Below are 25,242 nucleotides of genomic sequence, written 5' to 3' on the forward strand. Positions count from 1 at the left end.
TGACGCCGTCGAAGCTCCCTCCCCTCTCCCTCCCCCCCCAGGGGAGCTGGTGAGCGGCTCTGGGCTAAGGGCTCTGGGCTGAGGGTTTCAAGCCCCCCCTGGGGAGCTGGTGAGCGGCTCTGGGCTGAGGGTTTCCAGCTCCCTCCCCCTTCCCCCCCAGGGGAGCTAGTGAGCGGCTCTGGGGCTGAGGGTTTCCAGCTCCCTCCCCTCCCCCCCCCCCCCCCCCCCCCCCCCCCCCCCCCGGGGAGCTGGGTGAGCGGCTCTGGGCTGAGGGTTTCCGAGTGGCTCCACAGTCTCGGGTAGTAGCAGCTGGATGCCCCGGGCGCTTAGAAAAATGGCAGGCTGCGGTGGCGTGGGGGGGGGGGGGTTCAGGTGGCTTTCCTTAGGGGACCGGGCCTGGCAAGGCGGGCTCCGCCTCTGCCTGGAGCTCCCTGGGGCCCCAGACACAAGCGTGGAATAGTCACGCCTTCTCTTGGCCTTTGCTCCCCACAGATTGGGTCTCTTCATCACGGACTCGGCTGTGTGAGTATTTGCTTGCTCGTTTGCCCACGCTGAGGACACTGCGCGTGATCTGTGGCCCTCTGCCACGTTCCCGGGGACACACCTGACCCCAGGACCTGGGGGAGAAGTCTTCCCCGTGGCCTTTGAGAGCGTTCGCTACCTCTGCCTGCCTGAGCTCCTGAGGGGGTGGGCGCGGGGGCACCAGGTCAGGGCCCGGCCCAGCTCCCGTCTTTGGAGGGGCCTCTTCCGGGCATCAGACCCACGAGTGCCTTGGGGGGGAGGAGGTGAGGGGGCCCCGAGGGGGCGGCCAGTTAAACGGCGCGTCCTCTGGAGTGCTGGCCGGAGGTCTGCGGGAGCAGGGGCCAGGGCTTTTTCCCAGTGGCTCCTTTGTGGACGGGGGGCGGGGGGGGGGGACATGGCTGCAGGGGCCAAGTCCCCTTCTGCCCTGCACAACAGGACAGGCGTGGGGTCCCCAGGGCTGCGGCGTGGGCTGTGGGGACGGCAGGATTCCCACTGGAGGGCTGGGGACCGAGGCGGGGCCGTCTCTTCGTGCAGGTGTTGTCTCTGCCCCATCGGCGACTGGTCTGCTACTGCCGACTCTTTGAGGTTCCAGACCCCAATAAGCCCCAGAAACTTGGGCTGCACCAGCGGGAAATCTTCCTCTTTAACGACCTCTTGGTGGTAGGTGAAGGGGCTCGGCGTGGGGACCCGGGTCTTCCTGTGGCCATCGCGCTGCCGTGGGGCTGGGCACGCACGCCCGGGGCTGGTGTGGGGCTCCAGCAGGAGAACCGAGGGCCAGTGCAGGCTGGCGTAGCCACGGCCGTGCAAAGGCTCCCGGCTCGGCCGCGCGCGGAGGGGCCACCACCGCCGGGCTCCTTCCCGTCCTCTGCACTCGACGGGAGCAGGCCGACCCCGCCTGGTGAGCCACTCACGGAGCAAGCTCCCATCGTAGGGGGAGGCATGGCCAGGGAAGCCGATAGAATTTTCTCCTCCTACTTCAGCAGAGTTGTCAGAGCAGGTGCCCAGCTCCGAGCCAGTCATGGAGACCGAGCAAGCACCAGGCCTTGCGATGGCTCAGCTGTGGGATTTGGCTGGGAGTCCTGTCTACCAGGACCCAAGGGGCAAAGTAATCAAAGCCAGGTCTGCAGAATGACCTGGAGAAGTTCTTTCCACAAAGAAGGCACAGAAACGCCAGCCCGTGGCAAATAAGAGCACCTGCCACCAAGGGCAGAGCGCATGTTGTTCTTCCTCGAGGTTGGGGCCTGCTGCAGGCGCGGGTGGGTGCTCCTAAAGACCTCCCCACTGCTGGCGCCCCCCCCCCCCGAGGCCCAGGTCCAGACAGGCAGCTGTGGATGTTTCCAGAGTCCCTGGCCTCAGCCTCCTCCTGCGTGCTGAACCCAGGACCCTCCTGCGCTCTCGTGTGCGCCTGGCAGCCTGGGCAGCGAGGCTCCCGGGCCTTGCACGCAGCTGGCACGGCCAGGCTGGAAGCTCTGTCCATAGCCGGCCTCCGGCCTCAGGAGGGGCTGCGCGGAGCTGCCTCCCGCCGTCCAGGGCGCTGGGCTGGGGGGTGGGGTGGGCTGCGCCCCCACAGGGCGGGGCGGGGTGAGGCGGGGTGGGGGTGCTGTGTGGCAGCGCAGCCAGGACGGCATCCCGGGAGCTCCCCTTCAGCTCTGTCTCCGTTCCCCAAGGTCACCAAGATCTTCCAGAAGAAGAAGAACTCGGTGACGTACAGCTTCCGGCAGTCCTTCTCCCTGTGTGGCATGCAGGTCCTGCTCTTCGAGAACCAGTGTGAGTCCCCCGGGCCCCCGAGGACGGGTAGCACAGGCGGGGAGCCCCGTGGGGTTTCCACGGGGGGCAGGATGGGTTGTTCACATGAAAGGGCCTGGAGCCGCCTGGGTGACACCGACAGCCAGGGCGCTGCGCCCTCCGCCCAGCGCCAGGAGACGGCTGTGTTTTTGCTGGGGGTCTTATTTCTGAACCCAGCCTCTGTTCCCGGCTGTCACTTTGGGGAGCAGCACTGCCCCCGGGGGGTCCAGGCATGGGCTCCGGGAGTGCGATGGAGGCTGCGTCCCAGCCCCGCCAGGAAGCTGGCTTCTACCTGTGAGGCTTCCCTGCCCGCCCCCCTCCCCCTCCCCTGCCCCTCCCCCCCAGTGCCGCCCGCCAGCTTTCTCTCCGTGCTGCTCCTGCCAGGCCTGTGGCCGGCCGCCGGCCCTGAGCGCTGTTGCTCAAGGCTCTCGCCTTCCACCCGGCTCCACTCGGGTCCTTGGGAGATCAGCGTCTCATGGACATTTTCAAAAACTTGTGGGGTCCATATTTATATCTTCACCTCAAACGTTAGATCTTTGGCCTGTGTGGAAAGGCCAGCAGATTTGGGGTCCCAGGACCCCGTGTCCGCGGCCCCCGGGGCCCGGCCTCCCCACACCTGGTCTGGGCAGGGCGTTAGCACTGAGAACCGCAGCACCCACGAGACCCGAGCCCAGGGGGTCTGGACGTGGCCGTGCGGTGTCCCAGGCGCACCCCACGACCGCGAGGGAGAGGACAGCCCAAGGGGACGGGCCGTGACGCCACCAGGGGCCACCTACCCTCCTGGGGCTTGGCGTCCGGCAGTGACCAGGGCCCTCACCAGGACGGGCATCTCGCCTGCGCGGTCCCCGACGGGTGTGGGGGGCACGGGAGGCCGGGCCGGGCCCCTCCACCCAGCCCCGGCCCCGCGGCTCCTCCTGCAGATTACCCGCACGGCATCCGCCTCACCTCCGCCGTTCCCGGGGCCGACGTCAAGGTGTTGATCAACTTCAACGCGCCCAACCCTCAGGACGGAAGAAGTTCACCGACGACCTGCGGGAGTCGGTGGCGGAAGTGCAGGAGATGGAGAAGCACCGGATAGAGGGTGGGTCCCGGCGGAAGGGGGGGGAGGGGGCGGGCTGGGGGGCGGGGTGGGTCCCCAGCTGGAGCCGAGGGGCCCTTGGGCCTGGCGCGGCCTCCGTGGGGCAGTGGCCGGTCAGAGGCAGGTGATGGCCGGACTCCCCGAGCACAGAAACGGGGTGCCTGGCTTCCCTCTGCTCCCCGCACCCCTGCTGACGGCCACATGCCCGTGCCACGGAGGCCGAGGGCACGGTCCCCAGCCCTCCGTGCTGCGGCGTGCCGCCGGTGGCCTGTGGTCCTTCCACACCTCCTCGATGGGCCGGGGTGGGGCGGGGGGGGGCACCAGCAGGCCCGGCCTTGGCTCCCAGCCCTCCCGCGGGCACACAGGGCCGCGCCAGCCCCTCTGGGCAGCGACCCGGCGGAGGCCCCCGGGCGGCCAGCCGCGCCAGCTCTGCCCTGGCCACGCACCCCAGCCCGGAAGGCCTGTGCCGCAGTGAAAGGCAGCGGGGCCTGGGCGGGTCCCTTGCCCGTCCCGGCTGTGGCCCTCACCCCCGTCCTCCCCGCCGCAGCCGAGCTGGAGAAGCAGAAGGGCGTGGTGCGCCCCAGCATGTCCCAGTGCTCCAGTCTGAAGAAGGAGCCGGGCGCGGGGACGCTGAGCCGGGCCTGCCTGGACGACAGCTACGCCAGCGGCGAGGGCCTCAAGCGCAGCGCCCTCAGCAGCTCCCTGCGCGACCTCTCGGACGCGGGTAAGCGCCGCCGCCCTCGCGGCCCCCCCCCCCCCCCCCGACAGGGCAGCCCGGGGGCAGGGCAGGGAGGGCGTCCAGGCTCAGGACAGGCAGCTGGGGAGCCGCTGGGGAGGGCCTGGGCCCCCCCGGGGTGTGCGCGATGCTTTACTGACCTGCGCGCACCGCTCCGCGCCCGTCAGCCCCTGCGTCCCGCGTTCCCCGCGCCGCCGCGTCCTGCTGACTTTTGCTGATGAATGAAGGTGGGGAGCCCTCGGAGCTGCCTGGTCTTGCTTCTCCTCAGGGCCGCTTTCCCGGGGGCCCCGGGCCTCTGTCCAGCGCGCAGGCCGTGGCCCGTGAGCGCGGCCGGTTCCGGGCGGCGGGGGCCCCGGGGCAAACTGACCGTGGTGCCGTTTCCCCGTCCGTGTGTTTGACGTCGCCGCCAGCCACTTAATGCCCAGAGCCCTCAGGCCTCCCGGCTTTCCAGGAGCGAGGGTCCTTGACGAGGCTCAGGAAGCTTCTAGAACCTCACCCCAGCCGCTAAGAGAAGGCGGCACTCAGGGCAGCGGGGGGAGGGCGGGGCGGGCTCGCCGTCAGAGCAGTGTTGGGGGGCTCCCTGAGCCCCCGGCCGCCCATCAGCTCACTCGCAGCGCGCTTCTGGAGCTGCCGTGGCCGTGTGTGTCTGTGCGGCCCCGGGGCTGAGACCGGCCGGGCACAGCCCGCCCCGCACGGCGCCCCAGCCCCGCCCGCAGAGCCCCGCCTCGTGTGGCCCGCTCGTCCCTGCCTCACAAGTTCTTGTTCCTTTCTGTGTCCTTGTGGAGTGGCCCTCTGCTTCTGTCATCTCTCCATAGTAATCACGTGAGCCCATCGCCAGCATGAAGGCAGCCAGCGCTTCTCCACGCGGCCCGGGCCCGCAGCCCCGCCCCGCGCCCCGCTGGAGAACCACTGGCTGCCCGGTGCCCGTCCGGCCCCCCCACGCATCACCAGGCCGCGGGCAGGGCCCGTTTGAGTTTGTGCAGTGTGGCAGTCCCCCTCCCCCGCCCCGCCCCCCGGCCTCGCCCGAGGCCCCGCCCGGCCCGGCCCAGAGGTCCCGCAGAGCTCCGAGGGGAGCCCCGGGCCCGCCAGGACACCGCCCGCGCAGCCCGCGGAAGCTGCGAGCGGGGGGGGGGGGGGGGGGGGGGGGGGTGGCGGCGCAGCCCAGGCGGCGCGCGAAGGCCGGCAGCCTGCCCCGAGGACGGCGGCCACGCGGAGGACGGCAGCCTGCCCCGAGGACGGCGGCCACGCGGAGGACGGCAGCCATGCGGAGGACGGACGTGTGTGCGGCCCCCGCGGGCCTGCGCGTGCACCGAGCCCGCGCCCTGCAGAAGGGACAGCCCGGGGCTGGCCTGTCGCCACTCACCAGACCCGCGAGGAGCCCCCGACGCCTCGGAGCCGCCCTGCACACGCCAGCCCAGGACTCGGGCCCCCGCTCCTCCAGATGCGCGCGGCAGGGGCCCGGGATGGCGCCCTGTCCCCAGGGAGAGGACCGCTCCGCCCGTCAGGGACCCAGCACCCCGCTGAGCGTCCGTCCCGGCAGCCGTGCAGCTCGACAGGAGCGGAGCGCCCGGGCGGCCTGCGGGTCCTCAGCGGCCGGACCAGGCCTCGGCACATCTCAGCCTCAGTTTCCCCAGCTGCACGAGGGAGATGGGAAAAGCGTCGAGCTGACTGGCATCTGCTACGCGCAGGGCTGCCCCGCGAGCCGCGGCCCAGGACGGCGAAGGCAGCCGGGCCGAACGCCAGGCCTGCGCTGCATGAGACAGGCACCCGCGGCTCCTGACGGGGGGGGGGGGGGACACGGACAGGCACCCGCGGCTCCTGACGGGGGGGGGGGACACGGACAGGCACCCGCGGCTCCTGACGGGGGGGGGGGGACGGGACACGGACAGGCACCCGCGGCTCCTGACGGGGGGGGGGGGGGACACGGACAGGCACCCGCGGCTCCTGACGGGGGGGGGGGGACGGGACACGGACAGGCACCCGCGGCTCCTGACGGGGGGGGGGGGGGGACACGGACAGGCACCCGCGGCTCCTGACGGGGGGGGGACATGGACAGGCACCCGCGGCTCCTGACGGGGGGGGGACATGGACAGGCACCCGCGGCTCCTGACGGGGGGGGGGGGACACGGACAGGCACCCGCGGCTCCTGACGGGGGGGACACGGACAGGCACCCGCGGCTCCTGACGGGGTGCGGGGGGGGGGGGGACACGGACAGGCACCCGCGGCTCCTGACGGGGGGGGGGGACACGGACAGGCACCCGCGGCTCCTGACGGGGGGGGGGGGAACACGGACAGGCACCCGCGGCTCCTGACGGGGGGGGGGGGGATACGGACAGGCACCCGCGGCTCCTGACGGGGGGGGGACACGGACAGGCACCCGCGGCTCCTGACGGGGGGGGGGGGACGGGACACGGACAGGCACCCGCGGCTCCTGACGGGGGGGGGGGGGGGGGACACGGACAGGCACCCGCGGCTCCTGACGGGGGGGGGGGGACATGGACAGGCACCCGCGGCTCCTGACGGGGGGGGGGACATGGACAGGCACCCGCGGCTCCTGACAGGGGGGGGAAGCCTGAGGACTCACTCCAAGCATGCCGCGTCCACCCAGGAAGCACGCGTAGCGTGACGGCCGTGTCCCGGGCTGCGGGGGGGGGGGGGGCGTGTGCGGGGCGCCTGGCGGGTGGGAAGCAGAGCAGCGCACCTCCCGGCTGAGAAGCGGAAGAGGTGAAAACGAGGAGCCACCCCACCCCGAGATGGCGCCACCCAGAAGCCTCGCTCACCCCGGGCCGGCTGCCCGCCCTCGGCACGCCCGCGGGGCCACTCAGAGTGGGGAGCCCGCCCCGTCCGTCCGAGGCGCGCGGTGTGCGGGCGCCAGCGGTCAAGACGCTGAGAGCACCCCAGGCCCGGCGCGGCTGCCGGGAGGACGCTGGTTCCGGGCCAACCCGCCATTCACAAGCCCTCCTCCGTCCACACGCGCGGCGCGCGGCACGGCCCCCATCCGGAGGATCACAGCCCAGGCAACCCGGGCAGACACGAGAGGCTCTGTCCCAGAGCGGCCTGGGCTGCCGCCCCGAGGATCGACGTTCACAGCCATCCCCCGCCGGCAAACCCGGAGCGGGTGATCGCGGCTCGGCAGCCGGCCAACGGCTGCGCGTGGAGCGGTGGCTCGCGTGGTAAAGTGCCGGCCTGAGTGAACACCTAAGCACGAGCGCCGGGCCCTGAGATCAAGCCCCCCACCCGCGCACCACGCACGCGCGCACACCCGCCGTGTGAACAGCTGGGGGCGTGGCACCTGCACGTCTGCAGACGAGGGAGGCCGGCACTGAAATCCAGCGCGTGCTCTGCGGGAGGAAAGAGCGTGGGGCGGGCGGCGGGCGCAGAGCCCGCGCTATGGACGCGGGGAGGGAGGAGCGGACAGCCCGGCTCCCTGAGGCTCCCGACAGCCCCGCGCTGGGCCACACGGATGGAGCGCCTCCGTCTCCTCGGGGTGCCAGGCCACGCCAGCCACCAACCAAGCAGACACAGCCGCCTACAGCCACCTACAGCCGCCTGGCCTCGGCGGAGCCACGCGGGGCCGGAACACGCGCCCCTCCTCGCCGTCGGGCCGTCCCGCCCAGAAGCGACGCACGCCAGCCGGCGGCCCCGCCGTAGCCGGCCCTGGCATCCGCGGGTGTGCGGCAGGGCTGACCGGAAGGCAGGGGGCGCGCGCACGCGCTCAGAGCGTGTGTGAGGTCGGAGGCCACGGCCAGACGTCCTGCGGAAAGCCGAGACGCCGTCCCGGAGGCCGGGCGGGCCGGGGGTCCTGAGCCGTCCTGCGGCGGAGCCCGCGTGGCCGGGCGCGGGCCCGGGACCCCGCGCCTGGCTCCCGAGCGGGCGCCACGGGGCACTCGGGGAGGAAGCCTCCTGCTCCCAGCCAGGGCACTGCACAAACTACAACTCGGCCCAAGCCGGGAGAGGGGCCGCGCTCGCGTCCTCGCCCCGCTGCTGCTCCCCGGAGGCCGTGGGGCGCGTGTATATATATATGTGAGCATGCGCGTGGAGTGACACGCACATATATATATGTGTGTGTGCGTGCGCCCGTGTGTGAGCTCCCGGGGCGGGTGTCGGTGCGACGAGGCCAGCCCGCGCCCCGCCCCGAGCCGGGGCGCGCCGACGGGGGTGTGGGGCAGCAGGGCCCCGAGACCCCTGCAGACCCTGTGAGGACGCGCGGCGGCCGGGTTCGCAGGCGTCCCTCCCTCCTCCCTCCGCCGGGCCGGCTCCTTGGAGCTCCCCGCAGCCCCGCCCCGCCCCGGCGGCCCCGGCCCGGGCTGCGAGTCTAACCTGTGGTATTGCATGTTCTGGGCAGGGAAGCGAGGGCGTCGCAGCAGTGCGGGATCGCTAGAGAGCAATGTGGAAGTAAGTAGGACGCGCCCGTGGCCGGCTGTCCTGTCGCCCCGTCCCCGGTTTCTCTCTGTGGTCTTTTTATTGTTTTGCGCTCCCTTCCCCGCCCCCGAGACGCAGCCCCGGCCCCCCGCCCTGCCTGCTGCCCGTGCATGCGGCTTCTCCGCCAGACGCATCCGCGCCTCTCACCGCTTGGCTGCCCCACCCGACGGGGCGGCTCCGGAGGGCGCGCGCGTCCGCGGAGCCCCCCGGCCCGAGCATGGTTCACCGCCCGGCTTGCCGCCCCCTCCGGGCCCGCCCGGCCTCCCACGCTGCCGCCCCGCTGTGTCTGCGGTCAGCTAGGGTGCGGGAGGAGCGAGGACGCGGGGCGGGCTCCCGAGATCTCATTCATCCTCATCTCCCGCGCCGTCCACACCGCCCTCGGCCGGCAGAGCTCCGTCCGGTTCCCCTTGGCCGGGGGGTCGCGGTAGGGGCGGGGCGACCGGGACGGAGTTCAGGGCCCACGTCACACCCGTCACGCCCCCCCCCCTTCCCAGTGCACAGACACCCCAGGCCCCTGCGCCCCAGAGCACAGGCAGACGGCGGGCGCGCCCCAGTCAGGAGGGGCTGCCCCGCGCCCCCCGCCCCGCAGGCCCCCGCGGGCTCAGGGCAGGGCGGCGCTGGCGTGGAAGGCGGAGGCCCTCCCCGCGCTCCGAGACCTCGTGACCGTGACCTCTATGAATTTCCTTTTCTAGGGGTCCATCATTAGCAGTCCTCACACGCGCCGGAGAGCGACTTCGACGCGAGAGTGCCCGTCCCGCCCCCCCCAGGCCGCGCCCAACTCCTCCTCCCTCCTGGGCTCCCTGTTTGGGAGCCGGAGAGGGAAGCCCCCGCCCCAGGCCCCCCCGCCCCCCGCCCACCCCGCCGGCCACCTCCCCGGGCCCCTCGAGGGCCCCCCGCCGGCCCCGGCCCACGGGCCCCACGCGCAGTACTGCCACATGCAGAACCCGCCGCCCTACCACCACCACCACCACTACCACCCGCCCTCCCACCTGCAGCACCAGCACCACCACCACGGACCCCACGGCCACTACGGGGCCCACGCCCACGGCCACCCCCCGCTGCCCCCCGCCCACGGCGGGCACCCCGCGCACCACCACGGGCAGCCCCCCGCGCCGCCGCCCCCCGCCGGCAGCAAGGCCAAACCCAGCGGCATCAGCACAATCGTGTAGGCGGCCGGGGGCCGCCACCCCAGAGCCGCCCGCACCGGGGCGCCGGCCGACCACGCCCCTCCTCCGCCCGGACGGCCTGGAGCCCCGGCCGGCGCCCGCGGGAGCACAGCTCCCGACGCGACCCAGCCCCGCGCCTCGGGCGCTCCCCCCGCCCCACAGGGGGGCCCGAGGAGCCCCAGTAGACACAGACCCGCCCCCCGCGCTCTGCCCTCGCCACACACACCGGACACCCCACGTAGAGACAGAGACAGGGGAGGCCCAGAAGCAGACAGGACAGACCTTAACCCAGAACTTGCTGCATCCCTGCTCTGTTCTTGACCCTGGCAAAACAAACTAAGTAGACCTGAAATGGTTGATGAAACTACGTAAGTAACTTTATATAATATAAATATATAAATATATAAATATATAAATACATCTGCTGTATAGGTGGTGTGTGTCTGAGACGCGCATCCGGCCCGCGCTGGCCACGCAGACCTCGGCTCCCGCGGGAGGCCGAGCCCGGGCCGGTGTGCGCGGTAGGCCACGCCCCCGCTAGACCAGCGCCAGGCCCCGCCCGCGCCCCCTCCCGCCCGCCGCGCCCCGCGCAGCCATTACCGTGCCAAGTGCCCACACCGCCCGTGCGACCCCCCCCCCCGTTAGCAGCAGGACCACGCTAGGTGACCACTAGGGAGCCCGTGTCCCCACCACGTCGGGAGCAGCGAGGCCACAGGGCCCCTCCGCCATAGCCGCTCGCACGGCCGGGCTCGCGCGGCCTCGGACACGACCGCGAGCTCCGGGTTCCACATTCCTCCTCTATGCACACGCTGAACACGCCCCAGCCCTCGGAGGCGTGACACGGAGACCCCCCCCCCGCCCCCAACCCTGCCCTCCACCCCGGCCACCCAGGCAGGCCAGGCAGGAGCGGGCGTCCCCGCGGGCTCTGCCCCGCAGGGCGGTGTGCGCGCGCGGCCGGGCTGTGTGTGTCCCGTGTTGTGCGCTGCGTGGCAGCCGTGGTCACTGTGATTCCATGCAGCCGTGTGCTCGCCGCCCCCGTCCCCGCCGCGGCGCCCCCGGCCGGGCCCAGCCCCCGCCACCCCTCGGGCCCACGGGCGGCCGGGCCGCGAGCCCCTGCGTGTCCTTGTCGCTTCTGTGTGTGATGCCGTGCGCTCCCGGGGCTGCCCGCCCCCCGCCCGCCCGCCCGCCCGAGTCACCCACGGCCTCCTTTGCAGTTTCAGCCTCCCGCGCCGCGCCCCTAAGCCTGGGGCCGAGGACCACCCACGGCGCGCCCGGGCGGGGCGCTGCTCCACGGGGTGACGCCGCCGGCCCCTCCCCGCCCCCCACGCCCTCGAGGTCGCCGACCAGCACATCTGCAAGCCCAGCACTTTGTTAGCGCGGAGCGCCAGCCGCGGCCCCCGGCCCCGGCCCGGCCCACGCCCCGAGCCCCGCGGACGGGAGGCCCCCGGCCCACGCCCCGAGCCCCGCGGACGGGAGGCCCCCGGCCCACGCCCCGAGCCCCGCGGACGGGAGGCCCCCGGCCCCGGCCCGCCCGGCCCACGCCCCGAGCCCCGCGGACGTGCATGCCGTCGGCGCCGGCCGCCAGGCTGCGCTCTGTATTGTACATTTGCAAACATCCCAGTGTTACTGTTGACAATAGTTGAAGTAAAGTGATCACACCCGACGCCGGCTCCTCTCCACCTCTTCTGCGCGGGCCCGGGCGCAGAACGCGCGGCTCTGGCCTTCAGGGCCCCCCGGCCCCGCCGCCCCCCAGGCTCACCCCGCCGCCGCCGCCGCCCGTTCGCAGGCCGTGGCGGGCCAGGCGCAGGCGCGGGCATGGGCGGTGGCGGGCCGGGAACGGGCTCCGAGCGGCTGGAAGTGCGGGGCCGGGCGGCGGTGCGGCCGGCCCCCGTGGGAAGCCCGCGGGCCGAGGGTGCGGCCCCCGGGGAGGGCGGCTGCCGGCACCCCAGGGCTGCCCTGCCCAGCCCGCGCGTACGGCACCATCGCCCCCCATGACAATCACACGCACCCCGCCGCGGTGGGGGGGAAGGGAAGGAGGGGGATCCCTGTCCCTAGCAGCCCAGCCCCCCGATCTCCACACGCAGCCTTTGGGAAGCTGCCCCTTCGCAGCGCAGTCCTGTTCCACAAGGCCGGGCGGCCCGGGGAGCAGCAAGTTCAAGCCCACGGCTGCTTCCTGCTCTCCCTGGGCCCCGCTCCCTGCCCCCCGCCGGCCTGTGGCCTTGGGAGAGGTTCTAATGGGGAACACGGCTGCAGCCCTAACCCGCGTGTCCCACCTAGACTAGGAGATGGCGTCCTGGGTGAGAAAAGCTAGCGTGGGGGCCTGAGACGCCCTCACCCACGAAGGAAGGCGGGATCCTAGAGACCCCCACGGTCGCCTCCCACGCACGCCCGGCCCGGGGCGGGCTCACACGGGCACTCGGGAGAGGAAGGGCCGATGTGCGTACCCCCCGGGAAGCCACGCGGTGGTGGCAGGAGGTGGCTGCGTCCACGGCCGCACTGTCCACGCCACTCCGCTGTGGCCGGTCTCCCTTAGGGAACGCTTGGGCCGCCTGGGTGTCACCTACCTGTCTCCCACCCCGTGCCGCTCAGTCCATTCCACCCAGGCAAAGTCCCAAGTCAGCGGTGGAGCATGGATGGGGCTCACGGGGGGGGGGGGGGGCTGTGCTGCAGCACAGGCAATGCCCAGAGGGGGGTACTCCCCAAATACTCCCCAAATGACCCTGGGGGGGGCAGGCCTGTCCCCAGGAGGGCGAGGGCGGCCAGCCGCTCCCATGGGGGAAGCCAGGGCCAGGGTGGCCTGAGCGCCCAGGAAAGGGAGAAGATTCCGGAGCCGCCGGGCTCCTCGCCAACACGGGCCACTGGCTGCAGGGCGGCAGAGGGGCCCAGTGGGCCGGCCGGGCTGCCGAGGGAGGAAGGGCTGCGGCCACCTTCCCTTCGCTCTGCCTCCCCCTCCCTCCCCCGCCCAGGATGCAGGCACCTTCAGCCCCCTCCCGGGGGCCTCCCGGGCCGGGCGGGCACGCCATCTCCCGGGGACAGTTCTCCAGACCTGTCGCAGCCACGCCTTTACTCCTGGGGCCCCTCACGGCCACGGCCCTGGCTCCACGGGCGAACCCCCGGGCAGCGCTGGACACGGGCTGTGGCGGCGTCACGGGAGCGGGCACGCGGAGCCCGGCGCCTGCCCCTGCTTGTGAGCTGCAGGGCGGGGGGCAGCGGAGCCTGGGCCCGGGCCCGCGGCTGACTGGACGGGGTGGGCACGGAAGCCGCCAGGGCCCCGGGGCCGGCCGGGGCTCACAGCGCCACCGGACGCCTCCCCTCCCGCCGGCACCGGCTCCGCGCCCAGGCGCTGAGCCCCCGTGGGCTGGGCCCGTGCGGGGTGCACGCGGGCAGAGGCTAGGGTTGTGGCTGCCTCGGCCACGCCTGGGCGGAATGGCCACACTCACGGGGGTCGCAGCTCACCTCAGGCAGCCCCGAGGCCAGCCACTGTCCAGGTGCTCACGGGGCACGGTACCCCGACACCCCGACTCCTGCCAGGGCGCCCCCCTCAGCGGACGACAGCCCTGCACCACCCCGCGCTGCGCTGTGAGCTGCGTTGCGAACAGGAAGTGAAGGTGAATTGACACAGCACGCCGTCCGGCAACACCGTGCGTCGAGTAAGAAGCGACGAGAACCCGAGCAGGGACTCCCGGTGACGGCCGCCAGGTCCCGACCCGACACCTGGGTCTGCAGGGTCCGAGGCCGGGGAGGCCGGGGGCCCCGGGTGACTGCTCCGGAGGAGCGCCAGGGGCTGTTGATTCTTTCACTTCTTTGTTTTGTTTGCCAGTCCGGGCCTTGGACTCAGGGCCTGAGCACTGTCCCTGGCTTCCTTTTGCTCAAGGCTAGCACGCTACCACTTGAGCCACAGCGCCCCTTCTGGCCGTTTTCTACATGTGTGGCGCTGAGGAATCGAACCCAGGGCTCCATGCATGTGAGGCGAGCGCTCTACCACCAGGCCATGTTCCCAGCCCCTTACTTCTCGCTTCTGGTATTTGCTATGTAGCCCCGGCGGCCTCACACTCGCGATTCTCCTGCCTCCGCCTCCGAGCCGCACTGTCAGGAGCCCTCCACACACCACTGCCCAGGGCTTCTGCCGCGGCCCCCACGGCGGTGGTCGCGGGAGCGGCCGTCGAGGAGCCGGAGGGTGCGCACAGCGTCACCGGGTTTTATTTTATGCGTCATGGAAATGGAAATCCAAACGGGGGCTTTGCGTTTTAAAAGACAACAAGGAAGAAAGGAAAACCGGGAGCGAGCCGAGGCCGCGCCCCGGGCTGGGGGCGGCGGTGGGGTGCAGGGCCGCGGGGAGCGGCCCGGGCGCCCGCGCCTCCCGCCGGACCCTGCCGGGGCCCCGGGGGCCGGGTCCGCGCGGCCTCCTCACGCCGAGCCCAGGCCTGCGGGGCCGGTCCCCGGCAGGGCGGCCGGGCCGGGCCGGGCCCGCGGTGGAAGGGTCGCGGCCGCGCGCCGCTCGCAGGCGGGGTGCGGGCCGTCCGTCAGGGGGGCCCGGGGGCCGCTTCCTCCCGGCTCCTCAGCAGCCAGTCCAGGAAGAAGCAGAGGGCGAGCAGGCCGGTGCCCAGCAGGTCCCCCAGCCCCGTGAGGTAGGGGATGCAGTGGTTGTCGGGGTCCAGGGCCTGGCGCCACGCCAGCCGAACCGTCACCTCGGCCAGGAACAGCAGGACGGCCACCTGTCAACACACGCGCGCGGGTGAGCGCACGCGCGGCGGCCCAGGGAGCGCGCCCGCACGGCGGCCGAGGGAGCGCGCGCGCACGGCGGCCGAGGGAGGCGCAGCGCACGCGCGGCGGCCGAGGGAGCGCGCACGCACGGCGGCCGAGGGAGCGCGCGCGCGGCGGCCGAGGGAGCGCGCCCGCACGGCGGCCGAGGGAGCGCGCCGCACGGCGGCCGAGGGAGCGCGCGCGCACGGCGGCCGAGGGAGCGCGCGCGCACGGCGGCCGAGGGAGCGCGCGCGCACGGCGGCCGAGGGAGCGCACGCGCGGCGGCCGAGGGAGCGCGCCCGCACTGCCGGGACGCCCCTGCTGCGCGGGGCGCGGGCGGCACGGCTCTTCGTCAGGACCCGGGGCGAGGCCGGCGGGGAGGGGGTGCGGGGGGCTCCGCTGAGCCGCGCCCGAGCCGCCCCGGCCCCGAGCGTGAGCAGGGCCGCGTGCGTCCCCATCGCGAAGCCCACGCAGGCAGGGTGCGAGGCGGGCGGGGCACGGGCAGTGTGCAGCCGCGAATGCAAGGTGAGTGCGCAGGCTGCGGGTGCGCACTGTGCGGTACGACGAGATCACGTGTGCGCGGCAAAATGTGCAGGGTGAGGGGTGTGGGGTTCACGTGCGGGGCTCGGCGGTGGGCGTGAGGGACGCGTGTGCGCATGCGAGGCTCCGGTGGGTGTGAGGGGCGGTGTGCGCGTGCGAGGCTCAGCGGTGGGTGCGAGGGGCGCGTGTGCGCGTGCGAGGCTCAGCGGTGGTGTGCGGGGGCGCGTGTGCGCGTGCGAGGCTCAGCGGTGGGTGCGAGGGGCGCGTGTGCGCGTGCGGGCGCGTGTGCGAGGGGCGCTGTGTGGGGCTCTGCGCGGGCGCCTGTGCGCGCGCGGGGCGCGTGTGCGCATGCGCTTGTGGGGCTCTGCGCGGGGGTGAGGGGCGCGTGTGCGCATGCGCGTGCAGGGCTCAGCGCGGGGGTGAGGGGCGCGTGTGCGCATGCGCTTGTGGGGCTCCGCGCGGGAGTGAGCGGCGCGTGCGCACCTGCAGCAGGCCGGCCAGCAGGTAGAGCGCCACGAAGGTGGCGCTGAGCGTGAGCGCCGGGCCCTCCGCCAGGCGGATGATGTAGAAGAAGACGAGATGGCCGGGGACCGCCAGCGAGAGCAGCACGCGCGCCGACGTGGCGTTGGTGTCTGGAGGAAACAGAAGCGAGAGTGCGTGAGACCCGTGCATCGGCACGCGGGGGGGGCGGGGTGAGAGGGCGGCGGGGCGGGGCTGTGGGGGCTGCGGAGCCGCGCAGAGCGGCCGCCCCCGCCCCCCGCAGGCATCGGTGACGCCCCTGTGGGGCACAGAGGGGTCCCCTGCACGGGGGCAGCCTGGCGGCGCCCCCACCCCACCAGGGGCTGTCAGGAGCGTGAGGAAGCGGCCCTCGTGCTGGATGGAGGCGCCGGGCCCAGGGCCCCCCCCCCCCCGCGCCTCCACCCGCCCGCCCCGCCCGGCACGGGCCACCCCCAGGCCTCCACCCGCCCGGCTGAGCAGAGCAGGCGCCCTCTCCCGCGGTGCAGGGCAGGGGACGGGCTCGGTAAGACCCCGAGCTCCCCACACAGCACCACAGGTCCAGACGCAGCCCCGCCGCCTCCCACTCGGGACCCCATGAGGACAAAGGACAGCTCCGCGATGGAGAGGAAGCGGGTCAGGCTGCCTTAAGACAGCGTGCTCCCTGAAGCGTGAGCAGTGACCCCCGACACGAGAAATGACCTGAAAACCAAGCGCAGGTCACAGGGAAGGAACAGAAGATTCTAGGAAGAACCAACATCCAGAACTTCCCAAGAACCCAGGCAGTTCACTCAATGGCAGAATGGAGGGGACAAAACAAAAGCCAACCCGTGGGGTCGGGAGCCCCGAGCGCGGGCTCACGCCTGTCCTCCCAGCCACTCGGGAGGCTGAGCTCCGAGCGCCAGGGACGTCTGTGAGACTCCCGCCTCCAATGAACACCAAAGGCTGGAGGAGCAACGGCTTGAGGAGTAGAATGCTAGTGGGAAGAAAAACCAAAACCTCAGGAACAGCACTCAGGCCTCCCTCCATTCAAGCTCCAGGACTGACCCTAAATCAACCAGTCAGTCAATAAGCTTGAAAATATATTTGGAAAAGATATAAAGCTACAGATTCAAGGAGCCTAACAAACTCCAAATACACCCTAAAAAATCCATATCCATGCACACTATCACCCACCTTTTACAAAGAAGTTGTGAAATAGCAAGACAGAATCTCTGAGTCTAGAGCAAAAACAGACCTGGCAGGGGCGTGGGAGGAAGTGGCCAGTTCCCAAGGATTGAACACAACAATGGTCTATGACGTTGTGGCCTGGGAAAACACCCTCCGAAATGTGCCAGCACACCTACCCTAAGTGAGGGGAATAGCAGTTTTGGAAACCAAGAGGAAATGACCCAAGGGGGAAAATAGAGCAAGAGACATCTTTGTTCAAGTCCCTCCCGTTTCAGGTTCTTAGATCACCACCCAGGCTGTGCCTTTGCCCCGTGCCCCTCTGCTTAGCAGAGACACTTGCAGCCCCTGATCCCCTCTAACTCTTCCTCACTGCTCCCCTCTGGAAAATATCTGCAATCATGGGCTTGTTTCTTTTGTGCTTATCTCTCTCTTGCACACTATACCTGTGAGGACAAGATGTAGGTTGTTTCCCACTGTAACCTACAACCTGATCGCCTAGAGCCTAACAGACGTTCGCTATGTGTTTGTGTTCATGAATGGATGAATGCATGGATGAGTGGAAGGATGAGTGGAAGGATGAGTGGATGATGGGTGAGTGGATGATGGAGGAGTGGATGATGGGTGAGTGGATGATGGGTGGGTGGATGGATGAGTGGATGATGGAGGAGTGGATGATGGAGGAGTGGATGATGGAGGAGTGGATGATGGAGGAGTGGATGATGGTGAGTGGATGGAGGAGTGGATGATGGGTGGGTGGATGGATGAGTGGATGATGGATGAGTGGATGATGGAGGAGTGGATGATGGAGGAGTGGATGATGGAGGAGTGGAAGGATGATTGATGGATGAGTGGATGTTTGGATGAAGAATGGACGGATGAATGGAAGGAAGGAAAGCAGGGGTGGCAGGCAGTTGTTTCAGAGGAAGGAGGGGCTGGGACCCTGTAGCTGCCCCTGCTGAGATGAGCCCTGGCCTCAGAGGTCAGACTCTCCTCTGCTGAAAGGAATGTGGCCCAGGAGTCTCGAGACCTACCTGAGGTACAGAAAGTGGAGCAGGGGTTTGGGCAGAACCTTTTCATCTGGAGGGGCAGAACACCGGGGGTGCTCCAAATGTGCAGGAAGGTAGAGACTCGGCTGGTCTGGATGGCCACCAGGTTGCCACCAACTCCTGCGAGGAGAAAAGCAAGAGCGTTTCCCTCCCTCACCCCAGCCTCGGGCCTGCCTCCTCTGTCAGTCACTTCCTCTAGGACATCTCCCTTGATCAACTCAGGATCCGATGTCTTCTTTTTCCCTCAAAATTGCATGGCTCCAGGCTAGGAAGGTGGCTTAGCAGTAGAGTGCTTGCCTAGCACGCATGAAGCCCTGGGTTCTATTCCTCAGGTCCACATAAACAGAAAAAGCCGGAAGTGGCGCTGTGGCTCAGGTGGCAGAGTGCTAGCCTTGAGCAAAAGGAAGCCAGGGACAGTGCTCAGGCCCTGAGTCCAAGCCCCAGGATTAGTCAAAAAAAAAAAAAAAAAAGGCATGTCTCCCAGGTAGGGTGGGCCAGGCCTAGCATGAGGTCGTGTCTGGACAGCTGGCCCTCTGAGAGAGCGAGGTGGGACAGGCAACAGGTCCCAGAGGACGCTGGGGTGAGGAGATCTAGGGGGAGTCTGGGGGAGGAGGTGTGGGGATTGGGTCGTTTAGCAAGAGCTTGCAGCCTGGGCACACAGTGACTCATTCCTGCCAATGCTGGTGACTGGGGGGCAGAGACTGGGAGGATTGTGGTTCAAGACCAGCCAGGGCAAAAAGTTGATGAAGCCCTATCTCAACCAATAGGTCAGGGATCTGTTGGTGCAGACCTGTTATCTCTGCTAGACAGGCGGCGTGAACAGGAGGAACGTGGCCCAGACCAGCCTCAGTCATGGCTGCCAGGCCCGACAAGTAAACCCACTGACTGTCTCAGTCCTACTTTTTTTTGTTTTGGGTTGTTATTTTCTGGCTGGTCCTGGGCCTTGAACTCAGGGCCTGAGCACTGTCCCTGGCTTCTTTTTGCTCAAGGCTAGCACTCTGCCACTTGAGCCACAGCGCCACTTCCGGCCTTTTCTATATAGATGTGGTGCTGAGGAATCGAACCCAGTGCTGTACCACCAGGCCATGTTCCCAGCCCCTCAGTCTTAGTGTATAAGAAGACAGACCCAGATCTTTAGGTGTCAGTGGCTGAGTTTTATTGTCACCAGTGAATGTCAAGGAAGACAAACCAAGAAGGGCCGGCTCCCGGGCTCCCGGGCCGTGTCGGGGTGCCCGTGCAGCTGGGGTGAAGCTGCGCTCGGGCGGAGGCCGCCTTCCTCCACGCCTCCTTGCCCGCCGCCTCTCGGCTGCCACCCGCCCACGGATGGGCCACCCTGGGGCTGGTGTTCAGGGCCAGCCCTGCGAGGGGACCGCCCGTCCCCCGGCGCCCTCCCAACACTCACCACACATGACGGGCGTGAAGATGGCCATGCCTTGGAACTGCTGCTTCTGTGCCGTCATGCTCAGAATGAGTCCGCCCACGCTGCGAGACAAGGGGGGGGACCTCAGCAGCCCTGCACACCCCCACCCCGCCCTGCCCGTCCCCGTCCCCGCCCTCACCTGCTGATGACCATGGCCAGCACAATGGGGAGCCACCCGAACTTGAGGATGTTCACGACGGGTGGGTTCTGCTGGGCCACGGCCACCCAGAGCGGGGTCAGGGCCACGAGGCCGGCGCAGGCCAGGGGCGCCAGGTACCAGGCGTCTGCAACAGAGAGGACCCTCCGGCCTCACGCCCCGCCCCCTCGGCCCCCGACTCCGGAAGTGCTCGCAGGTTGGCAGGAGGGCAGACCTGCCCACCTGACCTCGGCACCGGGCTGGGCCCGGGCACCCACCGGGCACCGGTGGGCGAGCGAGAGCCTGGGGCCCAGCCTTGTGCCGGGCCGGCGGCCTCTGCTCCTGCTGCCTGATCCCCTTCGGGACACGGGTGAAGGGCCAGAGCAGCCCCGTCCTCCAAGACCCCGCCCGCCTCCACCCAGGCCCCGCCCACTCCATCCCCACGGCCGCTCCCGCCTCCCCACAGGCCACACCCACTCCATCCCACGGCCGCTCCCGCCTCCACCCAGGCCACGCCCACTCCACCCAGGCCACACCCACTCCATCCCATGGCCGCTCCTGCCTCCCCACCGGCCACGGCCCCTCCCGCCTCCGCACAGGCCACGCCCACTCCATCCCCACGGCCGCTCTCGCCTCCGCACAGACCACGCCCACTTCCACACAGACCACACCCACAGCCCCACTCACCCACCCCACATGCCCCGCCCACCTCATCGAAAAGGCCGAGGCTGGCAAGCCACGCCCACAGCTGGAGCTTTTCTCTGTAACTTTGCTTCTGCGACGTGACCCCAGGCTTTGCCACGGCAGGACGGGCCGGTGCACAGTGCCCCCCACCTGGACTGCCAAAGCTGGGTGCCCCCCTACCTCTGTGCTGGTACAGGAAGCTGCTGACCAAGGCCAGAATGGAGAGGGTGATGAGGTCTCCCAGGCTGGCCGCGATGGGCGTGGCGATGTTGTCCGGGTTGACGCCCAGTTTGCGAGCGCCCATCACTATGCAGACCATGAGCAGGCCTGCCGGGGAGAGGGAGGAGGCTGGGGTCAGGGGTCCCAGGAGGGCTGGAGTCCCCAGGCCCTGGCATGGAAGTGCTGCTTATTATCTGGCTCTTTCTGCCCCACGCTCAGCGTTTCTCTGCCACCCTGGAGGCCCGAGGGGTCTGGAGTCAGCCGCGGCTTTGTGATCTGTGCACACCATGCCGGAAGGGCCTGAAAACATCGCTGACCCTAGACCAGGGCGGGCGGGCGGGCCAGAGCCCCCACGGCACCTGGAGCCACAGACGGGGTGGGGGGCCCCCTGGGGACAGGAGGAAGAGACAAAGGAGGCGGGGTCCGGGTGGCCCTCTGAGCTCCCTTCCCCCAGGGGCCCTGCCCTGCGCGGCTGCCCAGGGTGGCAGTGATAGGCACGTGACTGACAGGAAACCTGTCGGAGGCTCGGGACCTCTCCCCCCCCCCCACCCACTGCCGGGACCCCGTGCGGACACCCACTGGTTCTTTAGGAAGATACTCTGCACTGTGGTCCCTGGAGGTTTAACACCACCAGGAATCCTGCGACTCCAGAAATGATGACAGCGAGGGCCTGGACTCAGCACCACACACAAGATAAACGGGCTACTGGGTGCAGGGGCGCAGGCCTGTCACCCCAGCCCCTCAGGAGGCTCACATCTGAGGATCACAGTTCAAAGCCAGCCTGGGCGGGAAAGGCCCTGAGACTCTCATCTCCAATGAGCCACCCCGAGCCTGCAGGTGGCGCCGTGGCTCACGTGTCGGTGCGCTGGGCCCGAGTGAAAGCGCCCCCAACGGTGTTTAGGCAAACAAACAAGTCCAAAGAGTTCCCACCCCTCCCTCCACGCCGGCAGGCACGGCCGCAGCCCTGCGTCCTCTTCTGGGGTGCGGGAGAGGGGCGTGGGGAGGGCTCACCGAGGGCGAAGGCGGCGAGGAACGCGGTGAGGGCGCTGCTGGCGCAGAGCAGGGCCACCTTGGCCACGTCCAGCTCCTCCCGAGACACCGCGCCCAGCAGCAGGGCGGCCGTGGCCGCCAGGAGCCCCACGACGGTGGCCTGCACCTGCCGGGCACCAACAGACACCTGAGGCCCCGGCCCCCCTCGCTCGCCCCCACCCCGCAGCCGCCCACAGCGGCACCGCAGCAGCGGAGGCTCCGCTCTGGGGAAGCGTGGACCTGTGGCCGCAGGGGGCCGTGTCACCCCCACAGGGCCGCCGTGCGCCGGGCAAGCTCGCGGCCGTCGCCCTCCACCGTGGGTCTGGCGCAGAGCCCAGGGGGCATGCGCAGAAATGGCTGCCCGGGTGGCTGGCTGGGGCTCGGCCCTGAGGGGCCTCGGCGGGCGCCCTGGGCGGCCGGGGGAGGGGCAGGCAACTGAAGGGACCCCACTTCTAGGCTGGGCAGGTGGGGAAGGAGTTCTGCAGCCTACGCCATGGGGCGAGGGAGCGATGGCGTGTGCGCAGCAAAGCTGTACAGCCAGAAGCAAGCGCGTGGCACAGGCGGCTCAAGTGTCTGTTCTGCCACGGGGCTTTGGAGGTGTCCACCGTGGTAGACTGGCCTGGCTGCCGTGGGCTGGGGGCGAGGCGGTGGATCGTGTGCAAGTCAGAGCGCGCCCACGCCCCCGGTGGCCGGAGGAAGCAGCGCTGAGTCCCCAGCACCCCTCAGGGGCGCGCCCAGCCATCGAGGCCCCCAGTTGAGCCCCACCTATGGCTTCTCATTTGATTCTTGAGACAGGGCCACGTTATACCACCCCGGCTGGCCTCAAGCCTGCAACCCAGCACCCCTGCTGCTCGGATTACAGGGTGTGCCACGAGCCAGGTAATCTCCCACCTCCTAAAGGCCTAGCGCATCCCCTACCGCCTCCCCAGCGGGGACCCGCCCACCCCCTACTTCATGGCCCTTCAGCAGACACTGCAGATCCAAACTACAGGCAGGCCACATTCTATCCAGGTGCCCCAGCGGCCCAGAAGGGGCAAGGAGAGGCAGAGACATGTCCCAAGGCTGTCCAGGAAGGGAGGACCCACCCACCCACCCGTACCCTCGTGAAGATTAAGCGCAGCCCAAGCCCCAGGGTATCAGCGAGGGGAGCCGGACGAGCTGGGCCTTTGCCCTGCGGGTGCTGGCAACAAGGCTATCCGTGTGGACGTGGCTGGGGGGAAGCCCTGGGGTTGGGGAATGGGGCTGTGGATCCCAGGACAGACAGGCGTCTCCTGCAGGAAGCTGGGAATGCAGGCTGGCGGGCCCGTCCTCAAGCTCAGTCTGGGGTGCGGGACAGGCTTGTACCACCTTCTCTCCCCACCGGGACGGCGCCTGTCTGCGCAGGTCCAGGAGGGAGGAGAGGCATCGGCCTGACAAACAGGGAAGCCGAGACTGACCTGCACCAGGGCGAGGTTGCTGCTGATCACCCTGCGTTTCTCCTGGGGGTCATCGATCTGCCCAGTGTTGGCCTAGCGGACAGAGAAGGGGCAGCGTGTCTGGCGGGGCCCAAAGCCATGAGCAGCCCCTAGGAGAGATTAAGGAACTCTACTCCACCCGCATCGGGACAAGCCGCCCTGCCTGCCGGCGGCCAGCGTGGGGTCTCCTGTGGGGTGGGAGGGCGGTGGGGTCACCGGCCCCGAGGTCCGGGGGGCATCACGGAGGATGCCTCCAGGCTGCTGGGCATGGGTGGTGGGGAGAGGGCCCCGCCGGGGGCTTCGGGGTCTTGGGCACCAGGACAAGCCGGTCAAGGAGAACAGCATGCTGGGAAAGACTGCTGCTCGGGGCGACTGAGCCCCCTCCGGTCCCGTCCGGCCGTGCGGGGGGGAGGAGCGGCGGGGGGGAGCAGCAGCTTGCGGGGGGCGTGCAGAGCCAACTACCCGGACCAAAGGGGCTGGCTCCCCGCCCCGCCCGAAAGAGGGGAGACCGCGGGCTGGGGCCCGGGTGTCAGCCTACCGCGGTGGAGAGCCGCGACGCCAGCGTCATTTCCAGGTTCCCCTTCAGGCCCACCAGGGGCGGCACCAGCGTCAGCAGGTCTTTCACCTCCACAAACACTGGCCAGTGCTGGAAGACAAGGAGGCCCAATGGGCAGCGCCTCCTCTGTCTCCGGCCCCCAGGAGCAGGGGCGGGCAGGGGCCGGGCCCGGGGAGGCTCGCTGTCTAACAAGGCTGCAGACGTGGACATGGGAAGGGAATCGCTGAGGTTTTCCTCATACACTGCGAAGCCCAAGCGGCTGGGCTGCATGCGGGTGGCAGGGCCTCTGCTGTTGCCTGGCTGCCCGGCTCTGCCCTCCGCCCCTGGGTGGGCACCGGGCTGAGCACAGGAATCATCTCACCCGGCCCAAGCGCTTCCGAAACGGAAGACATTCTCTCTACAGAAAAGACAATACACAAAAAGAACACACGCATGCACACACACACACACACACGCTGGGAGGGATGCAGGTTTTAAAAAACACTGGGACAGAAGCACTGGCTTGAGGGGCGAGCTCGATTTGTTTAGCACGCAGTTGGACGGCTCTTCACGGTCGGCTCTGCGCACCCCGTCCGATGGGACCCATGTATTTTGCTGGCCCATGGCTGTCTGTATTCCCAACACAGTCAGTTTCTCCAGCTGGGATTTCAGGCCTGTGGGCAGATCCTGCTTAGCCAGGGAGAGGACGGGACCGGGCGTTAGTTCCACCTCCATCCCCCCCTCTCCCCCCCACCCGCCGCAGGGTGGAGGTGGGCAAATCCATGCGGCCCCTAGGGGGCACAACAGTGTCACCACGCCACCCCCAATAGCCAGGGCTGACTTCAGGCACCGGGAGGGAGGTCAAGAAAGGGGTCAGGCCAAGGCCCGGCAGGAAGGTCATGTTCCTTCGTGTGGGTTGATTGTGAAAAAGTAAAGCATGGTCTTAACTAGCATTACTTTTATTACTATTGACTTTAAACATCTTCTCCACACTTATCAATTGTATTCCCTCTTGGAAATTATGTGTTAGTTTGTGGCTCAATCCACTGACTTGTTTGAATGTTTTCTAATAAAGACATCAGTCCTTAAAAATAAGGAAGACACCACAGAGGCTAAACCGTCGGGAAGATAAAAGAAAAAAGAAATAATTTCACCTAGTGCGTTAGGAAGAACAGCAGCAGTGGTGAGCCGCTTGTGTCCGTGTCTTGGAGTTCATTTCACTTAGCATCATCTTATGTGATTTTGGTACCCTGGGTATTGTATACATGTGTGTCTGAATTAGGGAAGGGAAGGGGAACATCAAAATGGTGAGACAAAGGGTAAAGGCGAGCCAATGCACCAACAATACTAACAAGACACTATGTTGTTGTAAACTAACTGTACAACTCTGGGGGGGAGGGAAGGCGGGAGATAAATGAGGGAGGAGATAACAAGGTTGACAACAAATATCCCTACCACCTTACCATGCAACTGTAACCCCTCTGCACATCCATCGTCTTAACAAGGATTGTTTTTAAGAGCAGTGAGGGAGGGGTGGGGTGGGAAGGGTGGGTTGGGAGGTGGGTTGGGATGGGGTGGGTTGGGAGGGGGGTTGGGAAGGGGTGGGTTGGGAGGGGTGGATTGGGAGGGGTGGGTTGGGAAAGGTGAGTTGGGAGGTGGGTTGGGAGGGGTAGGTTGGGAAGGGTGGGTTGGGGGGTGGGTTGGGAAGGGTGGGTTGGGAGGTGTGGGTTGGGAAGGGTGGGTTGGGAAGGGTGGGTTGGGAAGGGTGGGTTGGGAGGGGTGGGTTGGGAGGTGGGTTGGGAGGGGTGGGGTGGGAAGGGTGGGTTGGGAGGGGTGGGGTGGGAAGGGTGGGTTGGGAGGTGGGGTGGGAAGGGTGGGTTGGGAGGTGGGTTGGGATGGGGTGGGTTGGGAGGGGGGTTGGGAAGGGGTGGGTTGGGAGGGGTGGATTGGGAGGGGTGGGTTGGGAAAGGTGAGTTGGGAGGTGGGTTGGGAGGGGTGGGTTGGGAAGGGTGGGTTGGGGGGTGGGTTGGGAAGGGTGGGTTGGGAGGTGGGTTGGGAGGG

The 25,242-nt window shown here is 69.1% G+C and overlaps 2 protein-coding genes across 3 annotated transcripts in view; one reads left to right on the forward strand and one right to left on the reverse strand.

Annotated features, from left to right (window-relative positions):
• The window catches only part of Iqsec1 (IQ motif and Sec7 domain ArfGEF 1), a 54,198-nt gene extending 43,965 nt beyond the window's left edge, over positions 1-10,233 (forward strand). The window contains 8 exon segments of the mRNA XM_048356343.1: positions 493-522; positions 1,057-1,182; positions 2,190-2,289; positions 3,228-3,314; positions 3,317-3,388; positions 3,933-4,109; positions 8,468-8,517; positions 9,237-10,233. Of these exon segments, the coding sequence (XP_048212300.1) occupies positions 493-522; positions 1,057-1,182; positions 2,190-2,289; positions 3,228-3,314; positions 3,317-3,388; positions 3,933-4,109; positions 8,468-8,517; positions 9,237-9,713 (1,119 nt within the window). The 3' untranslated portion in view covers positions 9,714-10,233.
• Positions 10,234-13,888: 3,655 nt separating this feature from the next.
• Positions 13,889-25,242, reverse strand: part of Slc41a3 (solute carrier family 41 member 3) — a 31,596-nt gene continuing 20,242 nt past the window's right edge. For both annotated transcript variants that reach the window (XM_048356339.1, XM_048356340.1), the window contains 9 exons: positions 23,185-23,292; positions 22,629-22,700; positions 21,175-21,319; positions 20,125-20,271; positions 19,264-19,408; positions 19,107-19,186; positions 17,690-17,824; positions 15,477-15,625; positions 13,889-14,425 (listed from right to left, as the gene is read on the reverse strand). In XM_048356339.1, coding sequence (XP_048212296.1) covers positions 14,234-14,425; positions 15,477-15,625; positions 17,690-17,824; positions 19,107-19,186; positions 19,264-19,408; positions 20,125-20,271; positions 21,175-21,319; positions 22,629-22,700; positions 23,185-23,292 — 1,173 coding nt within the window. In that variant the 3' untranslated portion in view covers positions 13,889-14,233. The remainder of the gene's footprint in view (positions 14,426-15,476; positions 15,626-17,689; positions 17,825-19,106; positions 19,187-19,263; positions 19,409-20,124; positions 20,272-21,174; positions 21,320-22,628; positions 22,701-23,184; positions 23,293-25,242) is intronic.

The sequence above is a fragment of the Perognathus longimembris genome, chromosome 10, assembly GCF_023159225.1.
Source record: "Perognathus longimembris pacificus isolate PPM17 chromosome 10, ASM2315922v1, whole genome shotgun sequence".
NCBI lineage: Eukaryota > Metazoa > Chordata > Mammalia > Rodentia > Heteromyidae > Perognathus > Perognathus longimembris.